Source organism: Lissotriton vulgaris, chromosome 2_1 (assembly GCF_964263255.1).
Source record: "Lissotriton vulgaris chromosome 2_1, aLisVul1.2, whole genome shotgun sequence".
Taxonomy (NCBI): domain Eukaryota; kingdom Metazoa; phylum Chordata; class Amphibia; order Caudata; family Salamandridae; genus Lissotriton; species Lissotriton vulgaris.
Genome location: NC_141687.1, coordinates 389,333,921 through 389,361,916, shown reverse-complemented (window position 1 = coordinate 389,361,916; position 27,996 = coordinate 389,333,921). Strand labels below are relative to the sequence as shown.

Below are 27,996 nucleotides of genomic sequence, written 5' to 3'. Positions count from 1 at the left end.
TAAATGATTTGTTAGGCAAGTGGAATCCTCTCTGTGAACTATCTCCTTTCTATACTCCTTACAACAATCCTCACCCCTCAGCCGCAGCATATACATTTTTGGGAGCGAACGCTTGGGGAGGAGATTCCTTAATTAAAGTGGAGGAAACTTTGGAGTGATAGCCCAAAATGCAACCATTCTATCGGCATGGGAGAGGCACACTATAAACTACTTTACAATTGGTACCTCTATACCACCAAGCTGAAAAAAAGAAATACCAATTCTTCAAATCTTTGCCGGAGAGGCTGCAGACTGTACGACGACTTTTGCCACATTAGGTGGGACTGTCCTACAATTCCCCTTTTTGGTCAGAAATCCTGGCACAAACTAAAAACATCCTGGGGTATCTCCTCGTTACTCCCCATGTTTTGCATTGCTTGGTTTGAGTGATGATATCCTGAAACGCCAAATCAAGGGTGATAGAACGATCATATTGTTATGGATAGGGGCAGCTAAAATGGCACTGACAGCAGCCTGGAAAAAGAAAGGCGCCTTCACTGACACAATGGCACACACGCTTATGGGACGCCCTCACAATGGAGAGAATGGAGGACATCTTTTGAGATTACTTTAACAACCTCGAATTTACATGGGGGTCCTTGGTGTCTTACGTATCCAAAGGTCTACCATTGATTGCTTGTCCCGCGCGTATAAGAGAACCTCATTTCTTTCAGTCCTAGTGGAATGACTAAGCTTAGTGGACAACCACGTGAGCTACACCCAAACCCTCTTCATCTTTCCTTCAAGACCACCCCCCAATACTCATCAGTCCTGTAGGTTCATCGGGTAACCTCCAGGCTCTCATTTTTAATTTTTTTTATCCTTTCTATTTTGTTCCTTTCTTTCTAGCCAGGTTTACAGTCTCAATAACCTTTCTTTCCTTTGCAATGTTTGAAGGAGTTCGGAGGTTTGAGCGGTGGGAGGGCGGTTTTCAGAGGATAGTATTGCGATTGTTGTGTCTTGACACAATGGTACTTTCAATTCTCATCTGTAAGGCCACAACATAGCTCCCTCAACCTTTAGACACTTTGAACCCAATAGTTTCCATGTGAGAGACTGAGGAAAACCCTATTGCGTGTTTCGTTATACTGAATGTGTGAAATGTAATAAAGAAAACTTTCACCGATTTCTGTACCTGTTCCCCACTGTCTAGCAGATTTAGTGCAAATTTAGTCCAGTTTTTCCTGGTAATATGTGTCTGGGGAAATATTCTGATGTGAGGTGTTCCACTCACAACTAGGAATCCCGCTTCATGAGTAAACTCCTGTTTGCTCATGCATTGAGGTTTCCCACACTACTCCTAATGAGAAGCTTACAATTCTGAAAACGATAACTGAGCTTCCAAGAGATGAGGACGCAGTTGCCATATCTTATGAATTACTTTCTCAGGCTTTCCATTTTCTAAATTCGAAACAAATAGTGCCCAGTAATCCTCACATGTTTTTACCTTGCATTAACACAGTCTAGTGTCAGTAGTTGGAGAGAACACCACAGAGCCAATCTGTAACACTTTTACCTGAGAATGTAGAAGTACAGAACATTTTGAACTCAGTAGTCGAGCTAATGAGCCTAGTTAGACCTGTTTTTTTCACCTTGTAGTGCTACATCCAGGAGTCTTCAGAGCTGCCAGCTGAATGGGAGCTGGCAAATAGAGAAAGAGCACCTAGCTTAGCTTGATCAATGTCTTGCATTCAGACCTGCATGAAACAATAGAGTAAGTAGTACAAGAATACCAGGCTGGGTGGCCTCTCTGGCAGTCCTGGCAGTGGAGCACAACGTAAATTTTAAATTAAGGTAGATTAGCCAAACTAGAGGGGGTAATCTGCAAAGGCTGTGGCATAGGTACAGGAGATGATGAACTTCTGCTGTGGAGGCCATGGTAAATATGGACGAGAAGATTGACGTTCTTGATAATCTTAAGAGGAACACCCACATAAGGGAGCTGGGTGTTACAGAAGAGTTTGTATCTGTTAAACAATTAAAGAGTGTTGTATGGTTATACAGGACCACACGTAGGAGCAAAATGGAAAGGAAACCGGCCTCACTTAGGTAGGTTAGGAAGGCCCTCACTCACCACCTGGTGATGACATGCTTCATCATTGGGCCCCACTAAAGAGGCAGAGTGCCTCTTTAGTGTGCTTCGACGCCAGATGTACTGCGGAGCAGGATTTGTGAGTCAGGGCGTACAGTGAAAGTAAATTAAATGGTGGTGAAGGGTATATAAAAAATGTCAGAGTGTAGCCAAAAAATGATTTATTGTATGGTCACTTAGGGCATATATTTAAAATTATGTGTTGGAAAGTGGTCCACAATTAATTGTGTGGTGATTTCCAAGAGTTATCGTCAGTCAACATGTTTCTGCCTATGAAACGGTGTAAAGATACCAGGCATTCATCAGGACTATAGGAGTGTACTAGACCCTGGCGGTATGGACGCGCTAAGGACCACCCTTACCTAGGGGCGTGAAAGTGAAAAAGAAGGTGAAAAAAGTGCAAAAGGGAAGAAAAATATCTTCCTAGTAACTCCTGGTTTAGGAGGCTTCTGAACATTAGGTTTCTACACTTTAAAGGTGTAACGAGGGGACATCACGGGAGGGGGGTGGAAGCGTATTTGGCACACCGCCCTTGACGCTAGGCACCCACTGTGTACCTGCAAGAACCCTCTGACCGGACCCCGACGTTACAGAAGAGTTCGCAGCAGAGTATCCGCAGCAGAGTATCCTCTCTTCCAGGGATCCTCATCAATAGTCATAAGCACTAGAATATTCCCGCCCATGCGCAGGACCCCGGAAACACAATTATATATGTCAAAACATATATGCATCTCCAAATATATATATATATTAAAAAACGTAAATGCAGCCTTCCATACAGAAGAGCTGAGTAATGCTGTAAGGACTCCCCTGTTTATAATATACAATACATTAAAAACAGGGTAAACCACAGCAAAACATGTTTGAAAACTGTTTTAATGCTTAGCACAATTCCTCAGATAGGACTGAAAGCATTGACAGCTCCCAGGCTGCATTGCAGAAAACATAGCATTGAAAAGCTAACCCATAGCAACATAGAAATAAACAGGCACCATGCTTTTAAGGCAGCCTTGACCCCTAGCTTTCCATCATGCCTCAGGGGTGACTGGTCAGTTGTTCTTTCTGGCTCCTTCAGTCAGGACCCTGGTTACACAGCTCCACCTTTTTCTGATTTTTTGTCAAATATTCTCCAGTTTTTTGGAAATTCTCTTCTTACTTCGACGTCTTACATCTTGAGAAGTAAGATACTCTCTTTTTTGACAGATTTTGGCATTTTTTCTACTCCAAAATGTCATCTCTTTTTGATCCCTGCCCTTCTTGTGGAAACAAGAAGGCCAGGTCAGACTCTCATGCAGTCTGTATACTTTGTCTTCCTAAGGACCATGTCCCCAAGACTTGCCCTCATTGCCAGTCTCTGTCCAAAAGAACCTTGCAAGACAGGGAAAGAATCCGTCTTTATGGACTGGCTGAACTGGATAGAACATCTTCCAGGCGCAGGTTACCGGTGAGAAAAATCTCCAAAAGGACCAGATCCTCTTTAAGAAGCAAGATTCCACACTCTTCTGCTTCAGCGTCGGGCTCGGCGCTGAAAAAACGTCCACTGGTAGGACATACGTCCAAGAAAAGACCATCGACGACGGGCTCGCCGTCGACTGAATGTCGACATTCAGGTGCGTCACTTCATTCGCCGCCTGCGTCGAAGAATCTTCCGCCGTCGTCAACCCGCCAATGATCGGCGTCGAGAGTCTCGAGTCCTCCGCCATCGTCAACCCGGCGACGATCGGCATCTAGGAACTAAAGCCCTCCGCCGTCGTCAACCCGTGAGGATCGGCATCGAAGGCCAGAAGACCTCCCCCGTCGTCAACTCGGCGACGATCGACGTTGAGGGTCAGGAGTCCGCCGTCGTCATCCCGGCGACGATCAGCGTCGAGGAACAGTAGCCCTCCGCCATCGTCATCCAGGCGACGTTCGGCGTCGAGGACCAAAAGCCCTCCACTGTCGTCAGCACCATGATGATCGGCGTCGAGGCACAAAGGTACGCCGACGTCGTCAGCAAGGCACTTGAAGTCGAGAAATTCAGAACTGACATCAAGACCAGATGCAGCTGGGTGAAAATTCGACGTCGAGAAGGAGATCTCATTCAGCATCGAGGGAGGCTCCGTCGGAGCAAGTCATACGCTCAACGTCGAGAGCCCCATCAGTGAGATCTGGAGGAGGTTCTGTAGTTTTAGTGACAGAGTCAGCGTCACGGCACTCGTTGAGGCACCCTTCGCCGGAGCATTCACCATCTACATCTCCAGAGCGACATTCAGATAGGTCGCGGCAAAGGTCTCCTTCACAACACAGGGGTGCTTCCCCTTCTGTTCATTGGTCTCCAAGATGGATGCTTCCACTCCATCACTGGAGTAAAAACCCTACAGGAGCAGCACGGCGAGAGGAAGAATACACCAGTCCGCTCCACAGGTCGCCTTTGCAAAAGTTGGTGCAAGAGGTGGATAGATCTCCTTCAGCCAGACGTAGAGACCATGCTGGCAGATCACGTGAGCGCAGACCTTCGGGTTCTCGTCACAAAAGGAAAAGATCTCCTACATGGTCTTCCTCCTCCACTCGATTCTCTAAAACGGACTATTCACCCACTCTATCGGATAGCCCTCAATCAAGAGTGTCTCCGATCAATGACATAAATACCAAGATGTGCTTCAGAGGGGAGTACAGAAGCTGAACATTGAGATGTCGCGTCCTCAGGTGGCTAAATCGGTGATTTTTAAGACACTACATCAGAGATCAGCGTCTCGACCGTTGCTACCTCTAGTTCCTGGTCTTCTGGAACCGGTGATGGACATTTTTCTAACTCCATCTTCAATTAAGGCTGCACCAGCTAGAATTCAGAAGAAATATAAGCTGGCAGGGACAGACCCTGTTTTCTTGAAATCAGATCTGCCTGCGGACTCTGTGATCATTGTTACAGCAAGAAAAACACATGCTGTAGCTGCATCTTCGGCAGTCCCACCGGACAAAGAAAGTTTTTCGGGTCTGCAGCATCGTTGCTGAATGTATCTAGCGCAGCAGCCTTATTAGGCTGCTATGACAGGGCCTTATGGGGCCCCTTGGACCATTTCAAGGAAAAGCTTCCAAAAGAAGACCAAAGAGACTTTGAGGAGGTTATCAGAGAGGGATCCCTTGTAGCAAACCAAGTGATTAGCACGGCAGCGGATGGTGCTACGCTGTCAGCACATTCTTATGCGCACAGGATTTGCGCTAGGAGGTTTACTTGGTTAAGACTAACAGCTTTTAAACCAGATGCACAGCAGAGGATTCCTTTTTTTTTTGTTTTTTTAAGTTTTCAAACAAACCTTTATTGAGGAACAAAATCATGGCAGACACAGTACATTGCGCAATTCTGCAGTCTTCATCAATAAAATACAGTATAATTCAGTTATTTAGTTACAGGTAAATCACATTGAAAACAACTTAGTTAGCCAAGAGAGTTCAAATCACAGTCCCACTGTACCAAAAACACATCCCACAATGGGGAACACACATATAATAGCAATGTCAGTGTGGATTCTAGAGAAGCGGGGTCGCCAATAGATGGGTAGAGGACAGTTAATGACCAGCACTGGCGGCCGCTGCGGGCACAAGGCCGGCAGGGAGCGCGGGAGATGCAGCGTTGTTGGGATGTGAGCGGGAGAGGAGATATGCGACCAGAGGGCCCCAAATGTCGAACGGGCGAGATCTGGCAGGCATCAAGTCCCAGAATTTGGATAGGAGAGACTGACACAGAGAGGCATCCTCCAGCCAACTCTCGGCTTTAGGAGCAGGCCGCCGACCCCAACACATGGCCACCCTGCGTCTAGCAAGGACAACCAGCATCGAGATCAGACGTCGGGAAGCATCAGGGCAAAACTTAACGAAGCCAAGAAGGCACATGGGTGGATCGGGGGGCACTGCATCGCCGGTGATGTCTGAAATAGTGGAACATACCGCCTGCCAGAACTCAGAGACCTTAGGGCAAACCCATGCTAGATGGGCGAAGTCCGCAGCAGGAGCAGCTCAGCGCACACAATTGTCCCAAGGGAGTCAAGAGGGCAGAAAGGTACTGCGCAGTTAGGGAGCAGCGCAAGCAAGTAGAGACTGATCTTGATGTGTATCAGCAAGCCGGGAAATGCGGGGGCGCGCGCGAGCATCCGACTGGCTGTCATGACCCAGTGGGCGGAGTGCACCAGCAGGTGGTGACAGCACCCCACAGACCCGTCCACAGGGGGGGCGCAGCATATTGCGGGAGGAGGGACCAGTGAGGCAACATGTTTACCCACAAGACATGACCAGTGGGTGTAAACAGCAGATCGGAAAACACAGTGCAGTGTAAAAATTGAAACAGAACAGAACATAGACTGAAATCGACTAGCAGCGAAGCTACGCAGGAAGCACAATGCAATGTCAAGAACTAGGAATGTAGAAATAAGCACAAACAACAATCTCGTTGCATAGTAAAGCCACAACCCCAGTGAAGGAGTAAGACACCCCCACAGTAACACACACCCCCCGCCAACCCCACACCCACTCCAACCACCCAATTAGGCTGAGGAAACCACCCACCCCGCCCAGGGGACCCACAACCTGGAAAGGGTAACACAGCATTAACAGAGGGAATCATCCCGGTGGGGGCATGGCGGGGCTCGGCAAACACCCCTGCAGAAAAGCACAGTGGCCAAGCTTGGGTAGTGGGTAGCATCCAGAACAAACATCATAATAAACAAATCACTATGGTCGGCAAAGTAAATCGTTGTCGCTCAACCTGTCCGTGTTCTCCAGGGGAACCTCAGAGGGGGAGGAACGAGCTTCCCTCTCCAGCCTCTTGGCAAACCCCAGTGTCTTGGAGCCCTGCCGGACTCTCAATTTCGCTGGGTAGGCAAGGGAGTAGCTAACTTCATGTTTCTGAAGGATGCATTTGGCCGGCAGTAACTCCCTCCTGGCGGTCTGTACAGTGAGTGTAGTCCGGATAGAAGGAAAGAGTATTGCCCTGGTGCTTGATAGTGCCCTTGTCTCGTGCAGCTCGGAGGATGGCGTCCCGGTCACGGAAATTTAGGATCTTCACCACAATGGGCCGGGATGGTAGACCAGGGCCATGGCGCATGCCCAAGGAGCGATGAGCTCGTTCTACGACGAAGAACTGGGATAGGACGTCCCCGAATAGCTCCCTGATGAGCTGCTCGATGAAGTCCTCCATTCTGGAAATGTTGGTTGACTCTGGAAGGCCCGTGATTCGAAGATTACTCCGACGGGAGCAGGCTTCTAAATCCTCGTTTTTCTCCCTGATCCCAGGATCTTGTCCATCTGAAGCAACTTCTACCTGTCTTGGGTAGCCGCATCCTCAGCGTCAGACACCCTGGATTCGACATGGAGCAGTCTGTTGTCATGAGAGCCCACACGGACCTTCACTGAATCGATGTGCGCAGAGAGTTAGTCGAGCTGAGACGCTATGCCGGTGACAGTCGACTTCACTTCCAGCATGATCACCTTGAGGCCATCGTCGCGGCTCGGGGTAGTGTCCATCGTGCCAGCAGAATCGGCGCCATCCGAACCCGCACCGTGCTGACGTGAGTATCTTCGGGAGTCAAAGGCGATCTTGGGTTGCTTAGGGTCGGATTTCCCCATAACTATGGGCGCTCCAGACGGACGTGGGCCGACCAGGGTAGGGGTCCACTGGGAGCCAGCAGAACTATCAGTCAATCCTGGCGCAACAGGTCAGGCTTTGTGCCCCACACGGGCAGAGAAAGGGGCGGACAACCGCCAGAGGTATAGAATGGGAGCTGGCACAAAGACTTTAACCCAGCCCCCGCCCGCAAATGGCTAACATAACCATGTATTAAGTTCAAGGCGCAATCAGCGCGGCGATGATGGCAGGAAGGCAGCGAAGATCAAGCACGGAGAGCTGCGAGGTACCTGGATGCCCTCCCCAACCAGGGAGCAGAGGAGGAAGAAGGGGGCTACCACATTGACTGAGAAGCAGCCGTGCAGCATGATCACGGAGTACCAGGCAGGTGTAGAAAGGCAACTACAGGGGGCCTGGGAAGGAGCAGCAGGAGGAGATCACCGCTGGAGAATCGCTGGCAGAGGCGCAGATAGAAAGCGGGAGAACAGGCCTCACCACACACTCCTCAGAAGCCACCGAGGCAGAGTCAGGCCACCTCACGTTGGAAAGGCAGCGGGTTCAGGAAGGGGGGGCCGCAGCTCCAGTATCCCTTAGCAGGCCCAGCAGTGCCCAACAAGCAAGTTTGTGGGGTCGGGACAGCAGCAGGACGTTGGGCAGGGTAGGCCCTTCCCCCTGCACACACAGCAGCAGGCCGCCGAGCCAGAGATAAGGGGCTCCCAGGCGGGCCTCAGCGCAGGGCCGGCACAACAAACAGCGCCTCCCCAAGTCCAAAGAGGTGGGCACACAGCGGGGCTCAGTCAGGCAGGGGCAGGACTGGACTCAGAAGGAGGGCGCCCCCAAGAGTGAAGGACACCGACGAGGGGACAAGGGGGGTCTGCCGCTCACCCTACCAGGCCCGGGCGCCGCAGCAGTTGTGTAGGGAACAGCAGGGGGACGGGAGCAGAGTTAGGCTGCTGCACCACGGAGCCCAGCCGCACAACAGACGGCCCCCAACCCCGCCAGCATCCACCCGGAGGGAGTGCCACTCACCGGACACCAGCAGCTCCAGCGACGGGCGAGGCAGCAGACAAAGCAAGGCGCCCACACAGCACCAGCACCAGCAGAGACTGCCCACCAGAGGCCTAGGCGGGATCACAGCTCCAGCCACGAGATCCAACACTCCACCGTGGGACCAGTTAGGAGAGCGGGAGTTGGGGCGGGAGATTCACGGTGGCACAAGCTGTCCAAAAATCCGGTTTTGGTGAGGAGAGCAGTGAGGATGCAGCAGGATAATGGCGGATAAAGAAGCTTGGCAGGCAGAGCCCACTCAGAGTGCGGCCATCTTGCAGCCGTCCAAGCTACGCCCCCCTAATTTACCTTTTTCTGGCTCCTCCCTGTTTGGCTCCCACACTGATGAGGAGATGGCTAGGATGAAAGCCGAGTTAGACACTCTCAAGGCTGTGGGATTGTAAAAGAAAAAAGAGTTCAAGCTGAGATACAGACCCAACCAGCGCAATGTCTACTAACATAGGGTTCAAACCCCTAAGTAGTCTCAAAACAAAAACCAAGGCAAGTCGCAGTTCCAAGGCCGGAAGTCAAACCGAGGTAGAGGAGGTCATCAGCAGCAGCCCTCCAGCACGGCCAGAGCAGCAGGGAAGCAATGAGCAAGAGCTCCCTCTGACACCGTTGGGAGGAAGTGTTTCCCATCATCTAAGAGAGTGGTGCAACATAACAAAAGATCGGTGGGTGCTCTGGATACTGCACAATGGATACGCACTACGTTTTTGTGTGCCTCCAAAGGACATTCCCCCAAAAAGATCTCGTCCTCAATACCTAAAGTTGCTTCGACAAGAAGTGGTAACCCTTCTGCGAAAAAAAGGCTATAGAAGAGGTTCCTCCTGCTCAGCGAGGGAAGGGAGTTTATTCCTGGTACTTCCTTGTGCCAAAAAGAGATCAAGAGCACAAATTCAGACCTATCCTGGATCTTCGGTTGCTGAACAAAGTCATCTTGAAGGAGAAGTTTTGCATGTTGACGCTTCATCAAATATTTCCACATCTGCAAGAAGGAGATTGGATGCGTTTGATGGACCTTCAAGATGCGTACTTCCACATATACCAGTTCAAGGTCTTGCCCTTCGGACTGAAATCTGCTCCACGAGTCTTTACCAAGTGCATGGCAGTGGTGGCTTCGGCTCTGCACCGAAAGGGTCTGTTTGTTTACCCTTACTTAGACGATTGGCTGTTGAAAGGGCCATCCCCTCGAAAAGTAAAGAACGATTTTTAAGTTTGTTTGAATCTGCTCCGCCGATTGGGACTGAACATGGAAAATTCAGTTCACCGGCCTACTCAGACGATCCAATATTTGGGCTCCACTCTGGATGCAAACATAATAAGATTGTTTCCTTCGGAGGAGAGACTGTTTTCAATGCAGCAGAAATGCGATGCTCTTCTCCAGGCAGCTCAACCAACAGTCCGGCAAGTGGCATCTCTACTAGGATCGTTGGCTTCTTGCATATTCCTCATTCCCATCTTTGCAACAGGATCTAGAGGACAAGTGGGACCAAGCATCAGGTCACTGGGAAGATCAGATTGTGCTCTCTCAAGCAGCAAAGTTGTCCATTCTATGGTGAACTCATCCGAAGAACCTCTTGGTGGGAGTCCCCTTCCATCAACCAGTCCCGACACAGTCCTTGATCACGGATGCATCTCTGCAAGGATGGGGGGGCACACATGGATTGCCTACAGGTGCAGGGCCGGTGGTCCAGCAAGGAGTAGTCCTATCAAATAAACATGCTAGAGCTGCAAGCAGTCCATCTAGCTCTAAAAGCTTTTCAGCCCTCAATCAAATCCAACTAGATCCTGATTCAAACAGACAACACGTCCACCATGTATTAGCTCAACAAACAGGGTGGTACACGCTCTCGCCCACTCTCCTTGGAAGCTCAAGCGATTTGGCACTGGCTTCTTGCCCGAGGCCTCACCATCACGGTTGTGCACTTTCCAGGGGAGCAAAACGTGCGAGCTGACGCACTAAGTCAGCACTTCGAAGATCAGCCAGACTGGGTGCTAAACGACGAGGTGGTGGTGGATATTTTCCATCATTTGGGTCAACCTTCAATAGATAGGTTTGCAGATGACCAAAACAGAAAATGCCACGCCTTCGCGTCCAGGTTCTACCGTCCACGGACGAGGGGGAATGCGCTTGTGATGGATTAGTCTGGAATATTTGCATGACCAACACAGAAAGTGACACGCCTTCGCGTCCAGGTTCTACTGTCCAGGGACGAGGGGGAATGCGCTTTTGATGGATTAGTCTCGAATATTTGCATACTCCTTCTCCCCCTACCTCTAATTCCGAAGGTGGTGTCCAAGCTCATCTGATCCAATATGGCGATGATCTTGATAGCTCCAGACTGGCCTCGTCAGTGGTTGTACCCAGACCTATTGCAGATGTCGGTACTCCCCCACAGGAGGCTGCCTTACAGATCGGATCTTCTAACCAAGATGGACGGGAAGATTCTCCATCCCAGCCTTCCCTCGCTGAACTTGGCAGCATGGCTCCTGAGGTCATGCAATATGGACACTTGAATCTACCGCAGGACTGTATACCCATCTTAAAGGAGGCAAAGAGACCTTCCACGAGGGCGTCTTATGCTTTTAAGTGAAAGGGATTCTACTTGTGGTGTGCATGTAATCATTTTAATCCTACAACGGGGCCATGGCAGGATTAAAGTATTCAACGATTAGGGTGCACTTGGCGGCCATTACGGCCTACAGAAAGTCACCCAACCAACCTTCCTTTTTTCAACTGCAGGTGGTTAAGGATTTCCTACAGGGTTTGAAGAAGGTATATCCCCCTGTCCGGCCTCCTTCTCCTCCTTGGGAGTTGAATTTAGTCCTTTCCAGATTGATGGGTCCCCCCTTTGAGCCCTTCCATAAGGCCTCGTTGCAGCACTTGACATGGAAGACCACTTTCCTAGTGGCAATAACATCAGCGCGCAGAGTAAGCGAGATCCAAGCAATGTGTGCCAAAGAGCCATATACTGTGTTTCACCATAACAGGGTGGTGTTAAGGACTCATCCTGCGTTTTAGCCAAAGGTTGTGTCTGATTTTCATGTTAAACAGACAATCTCTCTACCTTCCTTCTTTCCCAATCCTAATACTCCTGCGGAGAGGTCACTCCACTCTTTAGATCTTAAAAGAGTGCTCAAGTTCTATTTGGAGGGAATGAAGGTCATAAGGAAATCAGACCAATTGTTTTTAAATACAGGCTTTCCAGCTTCCTAATGATCCATTTCAAGATGATAGTGTCCTGTATTAAATTGGCCTACCAGTTGGCAAACAAACCCCTATTGTTGTCTCCTAAAGCTCATTCCGCTAGGGGGAAAGCAGCTACAGTAGCTTTCTTGCATGATGTTCCAATGGCAGAGATTTGCAAGGCAGCAACCTGGAGATCGGTACACACTTTCACAAGGCATTATTGTCTTGAATCCGATTCCAGGGCGGATAACCAAGTAGGCCAAGCCTCCTTGAGGAATCTGTTCAGATAGTAAGATATCTGTGTTTTCAAGTTTAGTTATCTGAGCTTGATTCTTAATTCCCTTTCTTTCCTTTGCCCGCAGGTGGAAGAGGTGAGGCTTGCTATTCTATTCTAGTGCTTATGACTATTGATGAGGATCCCCTGGAAGAGAAGGATTAGTTACTTACCTGTAATCCTAGTTCTCTTCCAGGGGTATCCTCATCAAAGTCATAAGCAACCCTCCTGCCTCCCCGGACAAAGGAACCTTATGTTAAAGTAATGTGAACTCTTTGTACCCTGGCTTTTGAGTCACCACAAAGAACAACTGACCTAACTGTCACCCCTGAGGCATGATGGGAAGCTAGGGGTCATGGCTGCCTTAAAGGCACAGTGTCAGTTTATTTTCTATGTTGCTATGGGTTAGCTTTTCAGCTTTTCTATGCTGTTTTCTGAAATGCAGCCTGGGAGCTGTCAATGCTTTCAGTCCTATATGAGGAGTTGTGCTAAGCATTAAAAAGGTTTTCAAACATGCTTTCCTATTGTTTTCACTGTTTTAAATGTATTGTTTATTATAAACGGGGGAGTCCTTACAGCAATACTCCACTCTTGTGTATGTATATATATATATGGAGATGCATATATGTTTTCACATATATAATTGGGTTTCCGGGGTCACGCGCATGGGCAGGAATATTCTAGTGCTTATGACTTTGATGAGGATACCCCTGGAAGAGAACTAGGATTACAGGTAAGTAACTAATCCTTCCTGGGAATTGAAATACATTTTGGATCATCTTTTGGGTCTGGCATGAGAGCAGATGGCTGAGCTAGTGAGGAAAGCATGCAGGCTCTCCCCTAAGCCACTGAGACCATGCACACAGAGGATCTCAGAGACAGCCTCATACAGGAGACACTTTGGAAGCAAACCGTTTTGCTGGAGGATGTGGTTTTTATTTTTCCCAGATCTGAAATCCGGATAGGATTGCCAGAAAAAGAGCCTTGGTGGCAATCAAGCAAGAACTAATGACAAGGTAATTTGCAGCTGCTATGGGCATCCCGGTTAGTCTTAGTGGAGAGGGAGGGGAAGAAATTTCTGTTCTCTCAGGTTTAATCAGCAAAGGCCTTCCTTGAATGCCCGGGCCTTTTAAACAATTAATGCAGCTTTGTTTTGGGGGCTTGGATGCTTTGATTGAGCCTCGAGTTGGGGCCAGTTCCTGGCATGGAGGAGACTTGGGGTATTCCCCTGCAGAGTAAGGTCAACGAGGGGTTAGTTAATTCTGTTTAAATCCATCTTCTATCTCTACACTTTCCCCTTCTGATATTGATCATTAGTTACCCACAGATTTACCTTGATAACAAAATGGTTAATTCAGATTTCCTGTTCTTGAAGTTTGCCAGTAAAAAGATGTAAGCATTAAATGCATCCCCTAACCTCACCTTTACTTTGGTTCTTTCTCTAAGCTGCTGTCTCAAATAGGTTTGTATTTTGTCAAATGCAGGAAACACTCCGAAACCTCCTGGAAAAGGCCACCCCTGCATTCTCTGAGGAACTGAAGAGCTTGAACCAAAAGCATGAAGCTCTGTTCTATAAGTGGATGTTGCAGTTGCAGTAAGTGTTTGGATTTTGTGAGGGGCAGTCATGTGCACGTGAGTCTGGGGGGAAAAAACGCAACGAAAAGGAAGAGGTGAAACAAAAAGAAAAACAAAAGGGTTTAAATATACAGGTACGGAGGATTTTGGGGGCAAATCCAGGACCGAGTGAAAATCCAAGTGAAAGTTAGATAAAATTATATGCTTGAAGCCGAAGGGCCTCACTTACGGTGGATGGGAGGCTTGTGTGTCCTGCCCGCGCCCATCAACCACTATAGCCAGCAAGCCGAGCCCCAGCCCCCAGCTCCGTCTGATGCTGGCCGCGAAATACTGCAAAGAAAAATCCTGTTGGAACCCCTCGCAGTAATAGTACATCCAACCCCCATGGGACGTGGCTAAGATGCGAGCCAGAACGGCAACGGGTCTGTAGCACAGAGCTGCCCGCCTGCATGGCTACGCCTCGCACAACTAAAAGCTGTCACCGGCCCGTGAGCTGACCTACTGGCTGCCGTCATTGCCCTCGCTATTGCTGGATTTAGCCCCTGGGAGGGCTGCAACGCTGAATTGCATCTGGAACTGTGCCGCACATAGAGGGACTTCATTGCCCAGTGTGCTCTACTGACCTCCTTGGCGCCTCACAGCACGTCATCGCCGGAGCGCCAGGAGGCGCCTTAAAAGCACAAGAGCACTCCTGCAGCGCGGGAGGCACGCGGGCTGGCCCGTCCGCGCCTGTCTAAGACTGAATAAGACTGGACTGGGCCGGACCACCCCCTTGAAAGTTTAGTTCCCGGTCTTTTCTTGACATTTCTTTTGAATTTTTTCGACCAGTAAGAGAACTGATCTAATATAGCTTGTGGTTACTGCCATCTGGGATTTAGTTTATTGTAATAAATTCCTTGTATCTTGAAATCTATTATTACAGGCTGTGTGTTCCATTTTGGGATAGGTGGAGACCTCTATAGCTATACAGTAGGTCTTCTACTCTGAGGATATGTGCTGAGAAGTTATAATAGTTTTACATAGTTACTTTTGCACATTTATCAAGTGTAATATCCTAATTGGTATTGACATTGCTAATGTCCTAATCACTCCTGGTTGGGTGTCCTGGGTCACAGTAGATACTTTAGCAAAAAGCGGCTGTGGGTTTTGTTCGATTGACACTCTTGTACTGCCACCTCAGATAGAATTTTCCCCTTTGGAAGAACATTAGAGATGTGGAAAAGAAAAGCTGCAGAAATAACTACTGGTAGGGAAAAAATCCCAAGGACCCGGAAACCCCCTAAATCCGCAGCTGATAATTGTACATTGGCAGACATTGACAATCTCATTGAAGAGGTTGAGAATATGTTAGCTGATGGCAAGGAGCCTATGACTAGAGGCAGAAATAAAATTTCATCTTACTATAGCAAGAAGAATAAATCTCCAAGCGGGGAAGTTGCTAGCAATGTAGTTATAGTTCATCAGGCAGTGGGAAAAGCCTCTGTCCCGGCAGCACCAGCTTTACCGTTGCAAAAGGTACTGACTCCAACCAGTAACCCTGATGTTTCAAACAAAGAACCAGCACATAAATAGCCCACAGATATTGACATCAAAGATGAAATTGTAACTATTGAATGTTCCAATAGATATTCTGTTTTAGCTGAAAATCTAGAAACCTGCCCAGAGCATTACCAGGTGGGTGGACAAACATCTAATGGGAGTTTAAGTAACCCTCCTGTATTGCATTTCCCTCCGCACCCTTATATTACTGAAACACACAGTTTGATAATTGCACTGACCCTTACACTAACTAAGGTTGAGGAGGAGGTCAGTGTGTTTAAAAAAATTATAGAAATGCTTACTAACAACATACTGATAAGTGAGAGGGGCAGCACTCCTATTCCCAATGGTATTAACCCACGAGAGCTAAGTTCAGAAAATAATGCTATTAAATCGGTTGAGTGTTCTTATTAAACAACAGGTCCAGCTAACCCTCAGCCCTGCAGCACTTATGGGCTCCATAGTGATGACCATGGAAGTGGTTGTCAACAAAACCCAGGATTCCAAGCATCAGCCCGACAGGAACGGCGTAGCCTATATAGACGAGAACAAATTCCTCCCCATATGAGAAGGCCCCCGATAGTTTACCACCTGCTAGTTCACGTGTGTGTGCACGTGAACAGGTGAACTACCAGAGAAAAGTGGCAACTGATAGCTTGCCACCTGCTAGTTCACGTGGGAGTGTACGTGAATGGGCGAACTATCAGAGAAAAGATGTATACCTGGAGTTGCCCCAACAAGACTCAAATTGGGGACCTCCATATACTTTGTATGAGGGACCGATCCAATCCCATGTCTTTCTTACGAACACCCCAAGATTGAAGCCGGGAACTAAGGAGGATTTGGATTCCTTGGCTAACAAGGTTATACATTGGATAAGGACTAAGCACCACTGCCTTTCTATAATCAAATCTGATATTAAAAATGTTGAACGGCAGCGGCAAGAAGGAGGGGACCTAGATGACATTAGGGTAATTTTTCATTCGAGGGTAATAGCTGAGAATTTGATAGCCTTTAATTTGAGAACCCATGTATTTTTTGATTCAAAGATGGGGATCAGACAAAATAAAACATCAGTGTTTAATCCTGGCCCCAGGACGAATATCATGGTGACAGAGGTTATTCCAACTAATTTAGCGATTACTCTGAATTTGCAAAGCGATCTTGAATTAGTGGATTGACTGAGTCTGTTAACCCAACATTGCTAAATTATGGGGACCAGTGTAATTATGTAGGGACCCTAGGGGAAATAATCCCCATTGAAGAAAATGTTTATGAGGACCTTACAGGAGGACGGATTGATGATTTTTCTGTTAATCCGAATACCCCTATGGAAAGCGAGCAGATTATAGCAAGTGATAGCGCCCCTATAATAAGGAGTTTTAACATTTTGTCTTGGAATATAGCCGACCTAACAAAAAAACTACTGGAACCGGACTGGCAAAAATATATAGATACATTTGATATATGTCTCTTTCAAGAGACGTGGATCTTGGAATCATTATTTAAAGTGGGTTATCGAACAGCCAGCATTTCAGCAACGCACCTTAACAAAGGTAGACCTTCTGGTGGGCTCTTAATTTGGATTAGGAACCAAATAGATGTAGAAATAGATGAAGTATGGACAGGTTCACGTGATATTCAGGGATTATTTTTTAAATTCCCCAATAAATCTACTCTTCTACTTTTTAATATATATATAGGACCACGTGGCCCTGCTAAGAAAACTCCGCTAATTACCCAGTTAATTTGGATTATCGATTCTGCTACCAACGATGGTCCTATTCTAATTGGCGGTGATTTTAACTGTTGCTATGAACCCCTACGGGGCATGGTAACAATAACTGAGGAAGAAGATCAAGCATTAGGTATCCAGCAGTTAAGTTCTGATAAATTAGCAAGGTGTACTGCCTCAGCCCTCCAGATTTTTAATTTTACCATAGAAAAAGGTTTACAGGCGTGTAGTGGTAGGTGCCCATCTGATATTGAGCGAACAAATACCTTCACAAGGGGCCAAGCGCTATCACTATTATGATAAGCGCTACACTTTGGGGGTATGTGATTGATTTTAGAGTAGAGGAAAGGAAGTAAAGTGATCACTTCCCTCTGTGCTTATCGTTAGAAGCCAAACACTTCCAGCCTCAGAATTGCCTAGGCATGCAGGTACCACAGCCTATGCTGTGTAATAATAGGAGGGCTTTTAGATGGCTGACAATTCTAGGGAAAATTGAACCGTTGACTTCTATTTCTAATATCTTTAGCGATCTTTTAGTCCTTTTTTTTCTAATGATGATTCAAACCCTATTTTAATCACTCAAATCCACTCTATGTTAGTGGAAAAAATTGAACCCTTCCTCACTGGAGCAACAATGGGGAAACCTTTTCCCAAGAACAAGTTGAAACTAGCTAACCCCTGGTTTAACGAAGCGTGTAGAACTGCCAAAAAGGTTTTAATTAAAACTTTGCGTTCCAAAGAACCAGCTTCAATTAGGCAAGCAAGTAATAATTATAGCAGGATCTAAAGGTTAGAGTGCAAACGATGGGAGGATGCAGGCTGGGAAGATTTGCTTGCCGCAGCAATGGCAAGAGACCACTCACTATTATGGCGGATCATTGCAAATGGTACTTAATCTAGTAAGCCTTCCCAGGACTATTATTTGGCTCCTACCACCTGGTTTAAACATTTTGCACTTTTATATGCACCTGAGGAACCAATATTAAGCCAGAACCCAGGTATAATTAGTGAGCTGTTAAAATCCAATGATCTTGCTCCACTATTTTTTGCTATCACAGAAACCAAGCAGGCTATAGTATCAATTAAGGTATTGAAAGCTCCAGGGCCCGACAACGTCCGGGGGACCTTTTTAGACATGACCCAGATGTATGGGCACTGTACATGAATCTACTGTGTATGCAATAAGTAGTGCTTCATGGAAGGGGGCGGTGATTGTCCCTATACACAAGAAGGGTTGTAGAGACAACCCCGCCAACTAAAGGCCGATCAGCCTGATAGACATTACCCATAAAATATATGCTAAGCAGCTCCTGGAAAGGTTAAATGACTGGTTAAAAGAGAATGACATACAATCCCCTTACCAGGCTGGGTTCAGAAAAAGAATCAGCACCATAGATCAGGTGTTCAGGTTGTTAACCATCGCCTGGAAATATACTAAATTAAGATCGGGTAGTTTGTATGTGGCCTTTATTGATTTTAAGGTCGCATTTGAACTAGTTCCAAGAGACCTGCTGTTGGTAAATCTAATAAAACAAGGTGTCCCCAAAAACATCCTGGTGCAATTGATAAGACTCCACAACAATAACTATGCAAAAGTCCATTGGGGTCTAGGTGGGGAATTAACTGAGGAGATCCGGGTGAGGAGAGGTTTGAGCGCGGGTGTGTCCTGGCGCCAACCCTGTACCTCCTTTACATCAATGATATGGTAGACTCCTTATTGAATTCAAACCATGATTTGCCCAAGCTAGGTGGTTCCCACGTGTGTGCCCTTACTTTTGCGGATGATACTATTTTCTTTTCGCAAAGTCCCAGGGGGCTTCAGAATCTCTTTAACAAGCTGGATGAGTACTGTATAGAAAAAGGGCCTGGAAATAAAACCTTCAAAAACTAAATATGTACATCAGGCCACATAAACGTTTTAAAAACAATATCACACTAAACGGTGCAGCAATAGAGCGGGTTGATAATTTTGTTTATCTAGGAGTAACCCTAGACTCTACGCTTTCTTGGCGTCGCCATATTAGGAAATCGGGAATGATTTTAACGCAGAACTATGCCCATGCTGAAAAAACTCCATGCCACTTACACTAAATCTATTACTCCGGCACTGGAGGTATATTAATCAAACGCCCAAACTGCCACCCTTTATGGGTCTGAATTGTGGGGCGGAGAGCAAATTACCTCAATTACTACGGGGGAAATAGGTTCTTACAAGCACTGATCCCCTTGCCCTAAAATACCCAGATGATTCCGTACATATATGATCTAGGGCTAAAACTCATTGAGTACAGAGCAGTTTTGATGACCCTATTATATTGGATCAGGTTATGGGCTACTGAAGAACTTTTTATTTACAGATAGGCACTAAAATAATTAATTGCACTAGATGCACATGTATCCTTCCCTTGGCTGGTTAACGTATGTAGGTGGTTAATAGATCTGGGGCTCAGCGAGTTCTGGCTCCATCCAGAAAAATTGACTCTCAGTTCAAAAAAGGAACTTAAAAGGATTTATTGGAGCCAGGCTGTATTAAACGTAGCATTGAATAGTAGTGCTGGCCCACTTACAAATGACTACCCGATGGTTAAACCCGTCCCTTGTTTTGAGGTTTTCCTTGATCAAATAGAACCTCAACTTGCAAAAATATTGCACTTAAAATGAAGGTACGGGACTCTTTTAGTGAGATCTTTTACAGCCAGGTGGGGAATTCCTTGCAATGGGGAGGAAGATATTAAGTGTACAATGTGCCAGCTTTCTACAAAGGAAAGCATAGCTCATGTTCTTCTATTCTGTCCTATTTACATGAAAGCTAGATAGAAATGTATTGCATCGCTAGGAAGGAAGCTGGGTGTGAGAAGATACATGGAAAAGTTGCGCATTTTAAAAACTGATAATACCCAGCTTGTTGTTTTTGGAGTCTCGAGATTCTTATTGGCTGCTAATTACATTACAATGAAGAAGGGTCTGAAATTTTAAATAGGACTTTTATTGTAATAATAGATTTAAAAACATCAAGATAGCACCTTCTTTTAGTTGTACATTTTTATTGTATATAGTATGTATATTTTAATATTAAATGTACGCTTAGTAATTTTTTGGGAACATATTTTAGTTTAAGGTATTGCATCTTATATTCTGAATTGTATTTTTTGTCTCTATGACGATTGCATTTTAGTCCGGATCTTGCGTATTTGCACAAATGATATTCCCTATAAATCAGTCATTTGCTCCTGTGAATATTATTATAATGGATTTTAGGAATGTGTTCTCTCTTGCACTGATTGGATTGCTTTTTTAAATTTGTATTGTATTTACGCACAAATGTAATATTGCATAAACTGGCAACCTATAACTGTGAACATATCTTAAGCTGGAAGTGTTTGAACATTTTATGACTTGTCTCTTTTATGATTCCCTGAATCGAATAAAGATATTTTGATGATGATGATATCGGGACACCATATGGTTTCTTCATATATCCTTTATACAGTCTTTAAAGGACACTAGATGATCATTGTTGTTAGTACCTCTGTTTGAGCTTTGGATCTAGTTATCAAGGAGACAGTTGTGTTTTTTAAGGAGTCAACAGTGATCAAAAAGGTTATTTCGAAAGTCAAGGTCTTCTGTAAACCCCTCTTTCTAAGAGCATCATTTAGTACTTACTATACTGTACAGTCTCCTACATTCCTATCACATAGGAAGCAGCAATCATGGGGGACGGGATGCACTCCTATATTTCACACTTTCCTCATAATAATCCAAAACTTTTTTCATTTCCATCTTTTTGCGTGCAGACTTCTTAAGTGTGATGCCCAAACACACTTTAGTGAACATGACACCATTTTGAAGCGCTTTTTCGCACCCATCCGTCGCACAGCATTTCCAAGCCTCTTCTGGCAATTTATCCAACAGTTACACCATCATTTTTTACATCTTCTCATCCTTATCACATTATCCATTCATACTAATTTCATTTATTTGCATATTTCCTCAAACGGGATGTTAAAGTCATTTTCTAGGTTTCTTATGTTGTCACCGTGTCCATCCGGACCTCTTGGTAAAAACACGAGTAAAACATTCTTCGTTCAGGGCAGTGTTTATTTGTAAAAAACCCAATGCATTTCGTGCATTATATCACATAGGAAGACCACCACTTTGATGACAGTACCTAAAGTTGTGCCAGCCTCAATAAGTATGTGAAGGATATTTGCCCTTATTAATTGAAAACATTGCACTTGTGGCACTTGCAACTTCAAGAAACAGTTTTTTCTTTCTGGTGTGGGGTGATTCATAACCTTTTATCATCACCTAACCATATTCTGTGAATTAAAATAGCTTTGGTGTCTCAGTGACATCTGTCAAACTCTGACAGACATCTGAGAAGTGAAAGGAACCTTCGGCATTGCATAGGATTATATGATTTTCAGAATCTCTGATTTGCGTACCTTTTAACTTTAATACAGAAACCTCTAAAAAAGGCATATTGTTATTTTCGATGTTTTCAACTTTTGTCTTTTCTCACCACCATTCCACTGAAAGTCACACTTTTTCTGGCAGGAAATGATTCAGGGGCACATGTATTAAGCATTTTTGCATTCGCAAACGGGCCGATTTGCTGATTTGACCCGTTTGCGAAAAATGTTTTTCAGATGCAGCAAACCCCAATTTGTGATTGGGTAACCGGGTACCGAATTGCAAAATAGGTTTGCGATTCGGTATTTGGAAGGGGTGTGTTTAGGGCGTGAATACGGTAACAAAACATTTGCATATAACCACCTACTTCAAGTAGGTGGTAACCCTTTTGCAAACAGGAAGGGGTCCCCAAGGTACCCCTTCCCCTTTGTGAATGGTTATAAAAGCATTTTTAAATGGAGGCAGGGGTCCCACAGACCACTGCCTGGTCTTAAAAAATAACAATAAAACTTTTCATTTTACTTTTTGAAAGCATCTCGTTTTCCTTTAGGAAAACGTGCTGCTTTACAAAAAAAAGATTGCTTTATTTAAAAGCAAACACAGACATGGTTGTCTGCTGACCTCAGTGATTTTTAGGGCTCGCCTAAGCCAGCGCATGCGCTGGTCTGGCTAGACATTAAGTGAGTGGGCTTTAGAAATCCGACCACAAGCTTTTGCTTGTGGCCTAAAGCTTTGCGGGTACGCTTGCGGGAACGCTGCCATGTGGCTTTCCTCGCGGCACCCTTACAGCGTGCGATCAGGCGCCATCTGGCTTTCCTCTTGCTTGCTCTCCCAATGCCCCTCCCCCACCACAGAGCACGTTCTCGCGATCTCTTTCACTTTCATGGCCAGGTTACTTTCACGGTCTTGCAGCTAATGCTTGTTTTTCTCAGGAACCCTGGCGAATGTGCACATTAAACAGTCAGGATGAGTGTTGATGAGTAAAGACCGGGGAATGAAACCCAGTGCTTAACAGTGGTCTGCACTCCTAATCTCATGACGACTTGTTGAATAAGTCCTTCAGGGGTTCTAATAAACTCACCTCCTTTCTCTCTTTACTCCTCTCACCGATTGACTTTGCCTCCCCCACCTTTTCCTCAGGCGCTGGGAGCTGCTCACACAATGAATGACTGACATGTTAATGAGCTCTCCCACCTCCGCCATAACCTCACGGGTGGCGCTGATTTGCAGCCGCTGCTGTGCAATGAAAAGATAAATATTCTGCACGCTTGTTTGCCCGCGTGGCTTCTGATTCTACGCTGAATAAGATTCCCACCGCAGGAAACTGTTCCACAGGTTCATTCTGCGCCGTAGTCGCCTGCGAACCCACCGAAGATGGAAACAGTTAGAATTCAGCAGCCGGATACACATACTGATCGGTAGATTACTGCAGTGCAACGCAACCGAGTTCAGTTCCATGAATGAAGATTGTAAGAAAGAGCGTTGCAGCGAGCATGAAAAGTGAATATAAGGACAAGAAATATATCTTCTGCAGTTATAATATTTATTAAGTTATTGACGCAACCAACTGTACTTTAAGATCTTCCTACATGCTCGTTTTGAGGCGGAAAATGCCACATCAAGCTGTTACATTGCAAACACTAACTGTAATTGACTAAAGAAATGAATTTTTGTGTCACCGCTGCTACGTGAAAGCCCAGAAGTTAGTGTCTCCCGAGATTACTGCGCAATACAACATTAATGTGCCCTGCAGGTTTGCCAGAGGTGCATATCTAGAGCTGCTAATCAATAATCCAGTGACCAGGAGTACTTCAGTGCAGTGTGCCACCAATGTACACATTCTGACGTAGTTCCAACAGAGAAAGAGGCCTCCAAGAATCCAGCAGAGCAGTATCACACAAATATATGGAAGAACAAGCCAAACCTGATACTAGGCATGTGCATACAAGCAATTTGCTTGCGAACCCAATCCCATAAGGATTTAGCAGAATTAATTTGGGCCCACAATTAATTGATGCACTGCCAGGCTTCCAAAGGTCATGCAAATGCTGGGTGCCTTCTCTGTTCCTTCTTTTTCTATGGCCCTCAGAGACCGGGTGATGAAGGAAGAGGAGTTTTCTGAAGTCAGCGTGCCCCAGTTCCAATTCCACAGTGGAATCAAAAGTCTAGGTGTTCTTCTTACAGGTCCAATCTACAGATTTTACTAGGACTTAAAAAATAATGTTTAGCCTTTTAATTGGAGTAAAAATGAAATGCATAACTGTTGTTTGTCCAATTTAAGAACAACTTTATCAACAGATCCAGATGCTTGTTATATATGTCGAGTGTGTTTGTACATTGATTGTTTCTGTCATGTACTTTATTTTGTATATAATCACCTGTGAGTTCTCTATACTGACCGTTTCTAGCATGTATTTTATTTTGTACATTATCAATTGTGTGATCTGGTTTTGCAGATCTTTTTGTATTTTTTATGTTGGACCTCTGAGTTCGAAATCATACATTTTTTTTTTAAGTTAAAGGCATTCATTACCTGTTCAAAATGTTCCTACATTTTACACCATTCGGCATTTTTTGCACACAATGTCGAAGTGTTAGCACTCACACCTAGGGTGACCAATTTGTCTGTAAATTTCACGGACCGTCCGTAATTTGGACCTCCCGTCCGTTGTCCGTGAGAATCCATTTTACGGACACCTTTTGTCCGTAATTTTGGTCATTGGCTTGGGGAACATCATTGTTCCCCTGCCAGAACCCCCAGCTCTGATAGGGCGGCTCGCACTGCTCTGAGCACGCGCATAGCAACACCCCAGCACTTCACAGGTCTTTAAAAGACCAATTACACGTTAACGAGGCTTTGTTGTTTTTCCCGCCCCTTCTTCTACACTCCCGGACGATTTCTGGAAGAACTAGCCCCCCCCCACCGTGCATCAAAATCCCAGCATGGATTGTTTTATTGGCTGGAAACAAAACCGATAAACAAGTCGCACTTGCATGGGCCTTCCTGGAAGCTGTGGTACCCACTGAGGCAACTGCACCTCTGTTCAGAGCGACGGGTAACGTCACATACAGTTTGATCAAATTCTTTACTTTTCAACATACTTGTACAACTAATAAAGGTCATGTGCGGGAGTGGATATACTGATGCCTGATCCCAGGTAGACCTAAGGGTGATGAAGCTTGATGACAAGCCTTGCAGCAAATAACCCCATGATGTGACCAACCCGGGAGCAGAGCTAAAATAGAAAGGCTACCAGTAAGCCACCCTTCATTTCAGTCCAGCCCGAAACCCACCTCAGAGTCTTTTTCAGGAGTTTCAAATTGACCAAAGATGCATATGTTTGTCCGTCATATTTAATATTTTAGTCTATTCTGACTGCACCTTTGACATTCCTTAACTTAATGGGTTTGGCGTATGAATAATTGCCACTATGTACAGACATGGAGGGGGACAAAGAGTAGACCGAGAGGGCTTGCTATACAGCCTCCAGGCTTTAAACCCCACACTCCCTGACTCGTGCATTACCATAGATGAACCTGGGTCTGCAAAGACCCCTGCCTCTCACAGGAGTCCCTACTGATAGCATACGGGAGCAAAAGATAGGTGTAAGGAGGGTGGGAGCTTCTGAAGAGCTGTTTCCCTGTCAGTGGATAAGAAAGAGAAGCTGTGTGTGGGATCTCCCTTGAGGCAGATTAAAGCCCTTTCCATGTTCTAATGTGAAGGGCCATCACAATGGGAGGGCAGAGGAGGTAGTATGCCCCTGGCCTGTGATCTTTCAGGGCCCCATGCTGATGGAAGGATGGATGGCTAAATGAAAGAGGGATGGAGAGAGAAAGGGAGGATGGATGACTGAAAGGGTGAATGGGTGGATAGATGAGTGACTGGGTGGATGAATGAGTAAGTGAAAGGATGGCTAGATGGGTGAACGGGTAGATGGCTGGATGGAAGAGTGGATGGATGAGTGCACAGATGGATAAGGTGAAAGGATGAATTGAGGGATGGATGAGTAAAAAGGTGAATGTGTGCAAGGATGAGTGACTGGGTGGATGAATGAGTAAGTGAAAGGATGGCTGGATGGTTGAAAGGGTAGATGGCTGGATGGATGAGTGAAAGAGTGGATGGATGAGTGTACAGATGGATAAGGAGAAAGGATGGATGGAGGGATGGATGAGTGAAAGGGTGGATGGAGGGATAGATGAGTGGAATGATGGATGAATGGAAGGATAGATGATGGATAGGTTTGCAAATGGTTGAATATCGATATGGATGGGCACCCAGATGGAAGCACAGAGTGAATGGTGAAAGACTGAATGATGGATGAAAGGATGATTACACTTTGTAAACCCCATCATCTTAAGTACATTTCATATAGATTGACTTTCACATTTATATGAGCCATTGTCTCTATATAATATGTGTGTGATGTAGCTCACTCCGACACCCTGTCCTTCTTACTTGGGATGAGTAGCACTATAAAATTAATTAAATACACATGAGACAGGGTCTATGTGAAGAGGAGGGTCACCATTGGAGGGTTATAGCAAGGCTGGACTGTCCGGACCGGGCATCGGGCATTTCCCTGGGAGACTGGAAAGGTGGAAGGGTTTTGTTAACGCAAAAAGACTTGCACATTTATTCAAAGCGGCACGCATACTGAAAAACCATGAAGTGCACAATTATCTCAAGCTAATATAAACTTCTTTTCCCTTGTACTTAAGTGGTTGTCTATTTACTTACTTGTATACTATTGCGTAACCTCTTCTGATGTGTCTGTAAATGGTAACTTTTGTCCTGAATTTGGACTCCTGTCCGGAATTTTTGTCCGGAATTTTGATCCTTTGTCCTGAATTTTTACACTCACTGTCCTGAATTTGCACCCATGTTAGTTGGTCACCCTACTCACACCGTGGCCAGTTGTAGACATCCGAGTAGATACGTCGCCAAGTCGTTCTCTCGCTGCAGGTTGTGTAAGTGGACTAGTCTGTCGTCTTCCACAATGTTCTCCTGGTTGGAGTTGGTGCTTCTGTTTTGTAAAGGTGTTTGGCGCTCTCCTGGGCTCTAATGCCCCGTCACTAGGTCACTGCTTCTTCAGAGCAGAACAACTCTGGTTTATTTACGTCTGTTTTATAGCATTATGTCCACAGCCAGGTTTTCTTTTTGTTGAGTTTCTTTGACACCCAGAGTTCAATGGTTCTGAGATAGGGGAAGGGGTCGGGTAGGGGAGGAGCTTTAAGTGATGCATCTGTTCTCCAGAAGCTGCTGTCATCAGCGGCTGGTTTAAGGAGTCTAAGGGCAGGAGATGATTTGCCTGGCTGAGCTCTTCTCAGCCCATCTATAGTGTGCTGCTTCATTTGTAGAAAGCAAGCCCAAACTGTCCCTTGGAAGCCCATGCTACGGAAGGCCGTGGGTGCTCAGTCCGGATTCCGCCTCGTGCCTCGTTTTCCCCACTCCACACTTCCTGCCTCCTTAGCTAACTCTTCTAGGGTTTGTTTCACCCAAGCTCCCATTCTTTGTCACTGTTTTCCTACCTTTATTCTCCCTTCTATCTGCCTTTCCCCCTCTCTTGCCCCGAGTCCGTTTACTAAAAGTAAGTTCTGTTCCCCAAAAAAGGAGCGCCGTAACCCACCGGCTGCACCCACCCATCAAGCACTGCCACTCTCGTCTATTTTCTTCTGAACTCTTCTTTTCACCTTTATTATTCTCTCTCTCCCACCCTACATCCTTCTCCAGCGCCTCTTTTCCTCTGCCCCTTTTCCCCCACACCTGGCCCACCAGGCCAGAGCCCTGCTTCCACAAGGGTTGTTATGGTGACACGCAAGGTTTGTTGCAGACTCAATACCGCCCTTGCCCCATCTCCCATGTGCCACACTCGGGAACCAACCCCATTTTCCCCTCATCTTTCTTCTGATCTTCAGTCTCTCTCCCACGTCTCCTCTTTTGCTTCCCATCTCCCTCCTCCTGAAACCTCTCCCTTTGTCCTTGCTCTCTTCCCTCTCACTCTAACGTCCGTTTCTCCCGCCCATCCAACTCGAGCACCGCTGAGCATAATCCCCACCCCCATGGTTGCTATGGTAACAGACTGAAGCCTGTCGCAGACATTTGGTCCCCATCCCCTGAGGTATAAACGCGATCTAGAATGAAATATTTATTTATTTATGCGTTTTTATATAGCGCAGACTTTACCCGAAGGTGTCAGAGCACTTCGCAATAGGAACGTTAAGGATACATGATGAGAAAATTACAAGTGAACAAATTACAGAAGCAAACGTTAAGTTACATGAGGTAAAAGTGACAATTGTGAGCAAATAAAATACAATAGGTAGCAATCGGTACATTCCAGGAGGAAAAAAAGTGACGTGTGCAAGTTACAAAGGCGTACAAAGTATAAGTAGAGGTATAGTACTGTAATAAATGGCAGACACTCAAGCTCAAGAACAAACGTTACGTAGGCAATGGTGGCACTTGTGCAAGTATCTAAAGCAAACAAAATGA

The 27,996-nt window shown here is 46.0% G+C and overlaps 1 protein-coding gene across 3 annotated transcripts in view; it reads left to right on the top strand.

The window, feature by feature from the left end:
* The window catches only part of ORC2 (origin recognition complex subunit 2), a 484,925-nt gene that overhangs the window by 247,268 nt on the left and 209,661 nt on the right, over positions 1-27,996 (top strand). For all 3 annotated transcript variants that reach the window (XM_086955229.1, XM_086955227.1, XM_086955228.1), the window contains exon 10: positions 13,726-13,835. In XM_086955229.1, the coding sequence (XP_086811355.1) occupies positions 13,726-13,835 (110 nt within the window). The remainder of the gene's footprint in view (positions 1-13,725; positions 13,836-27,996) is intronic.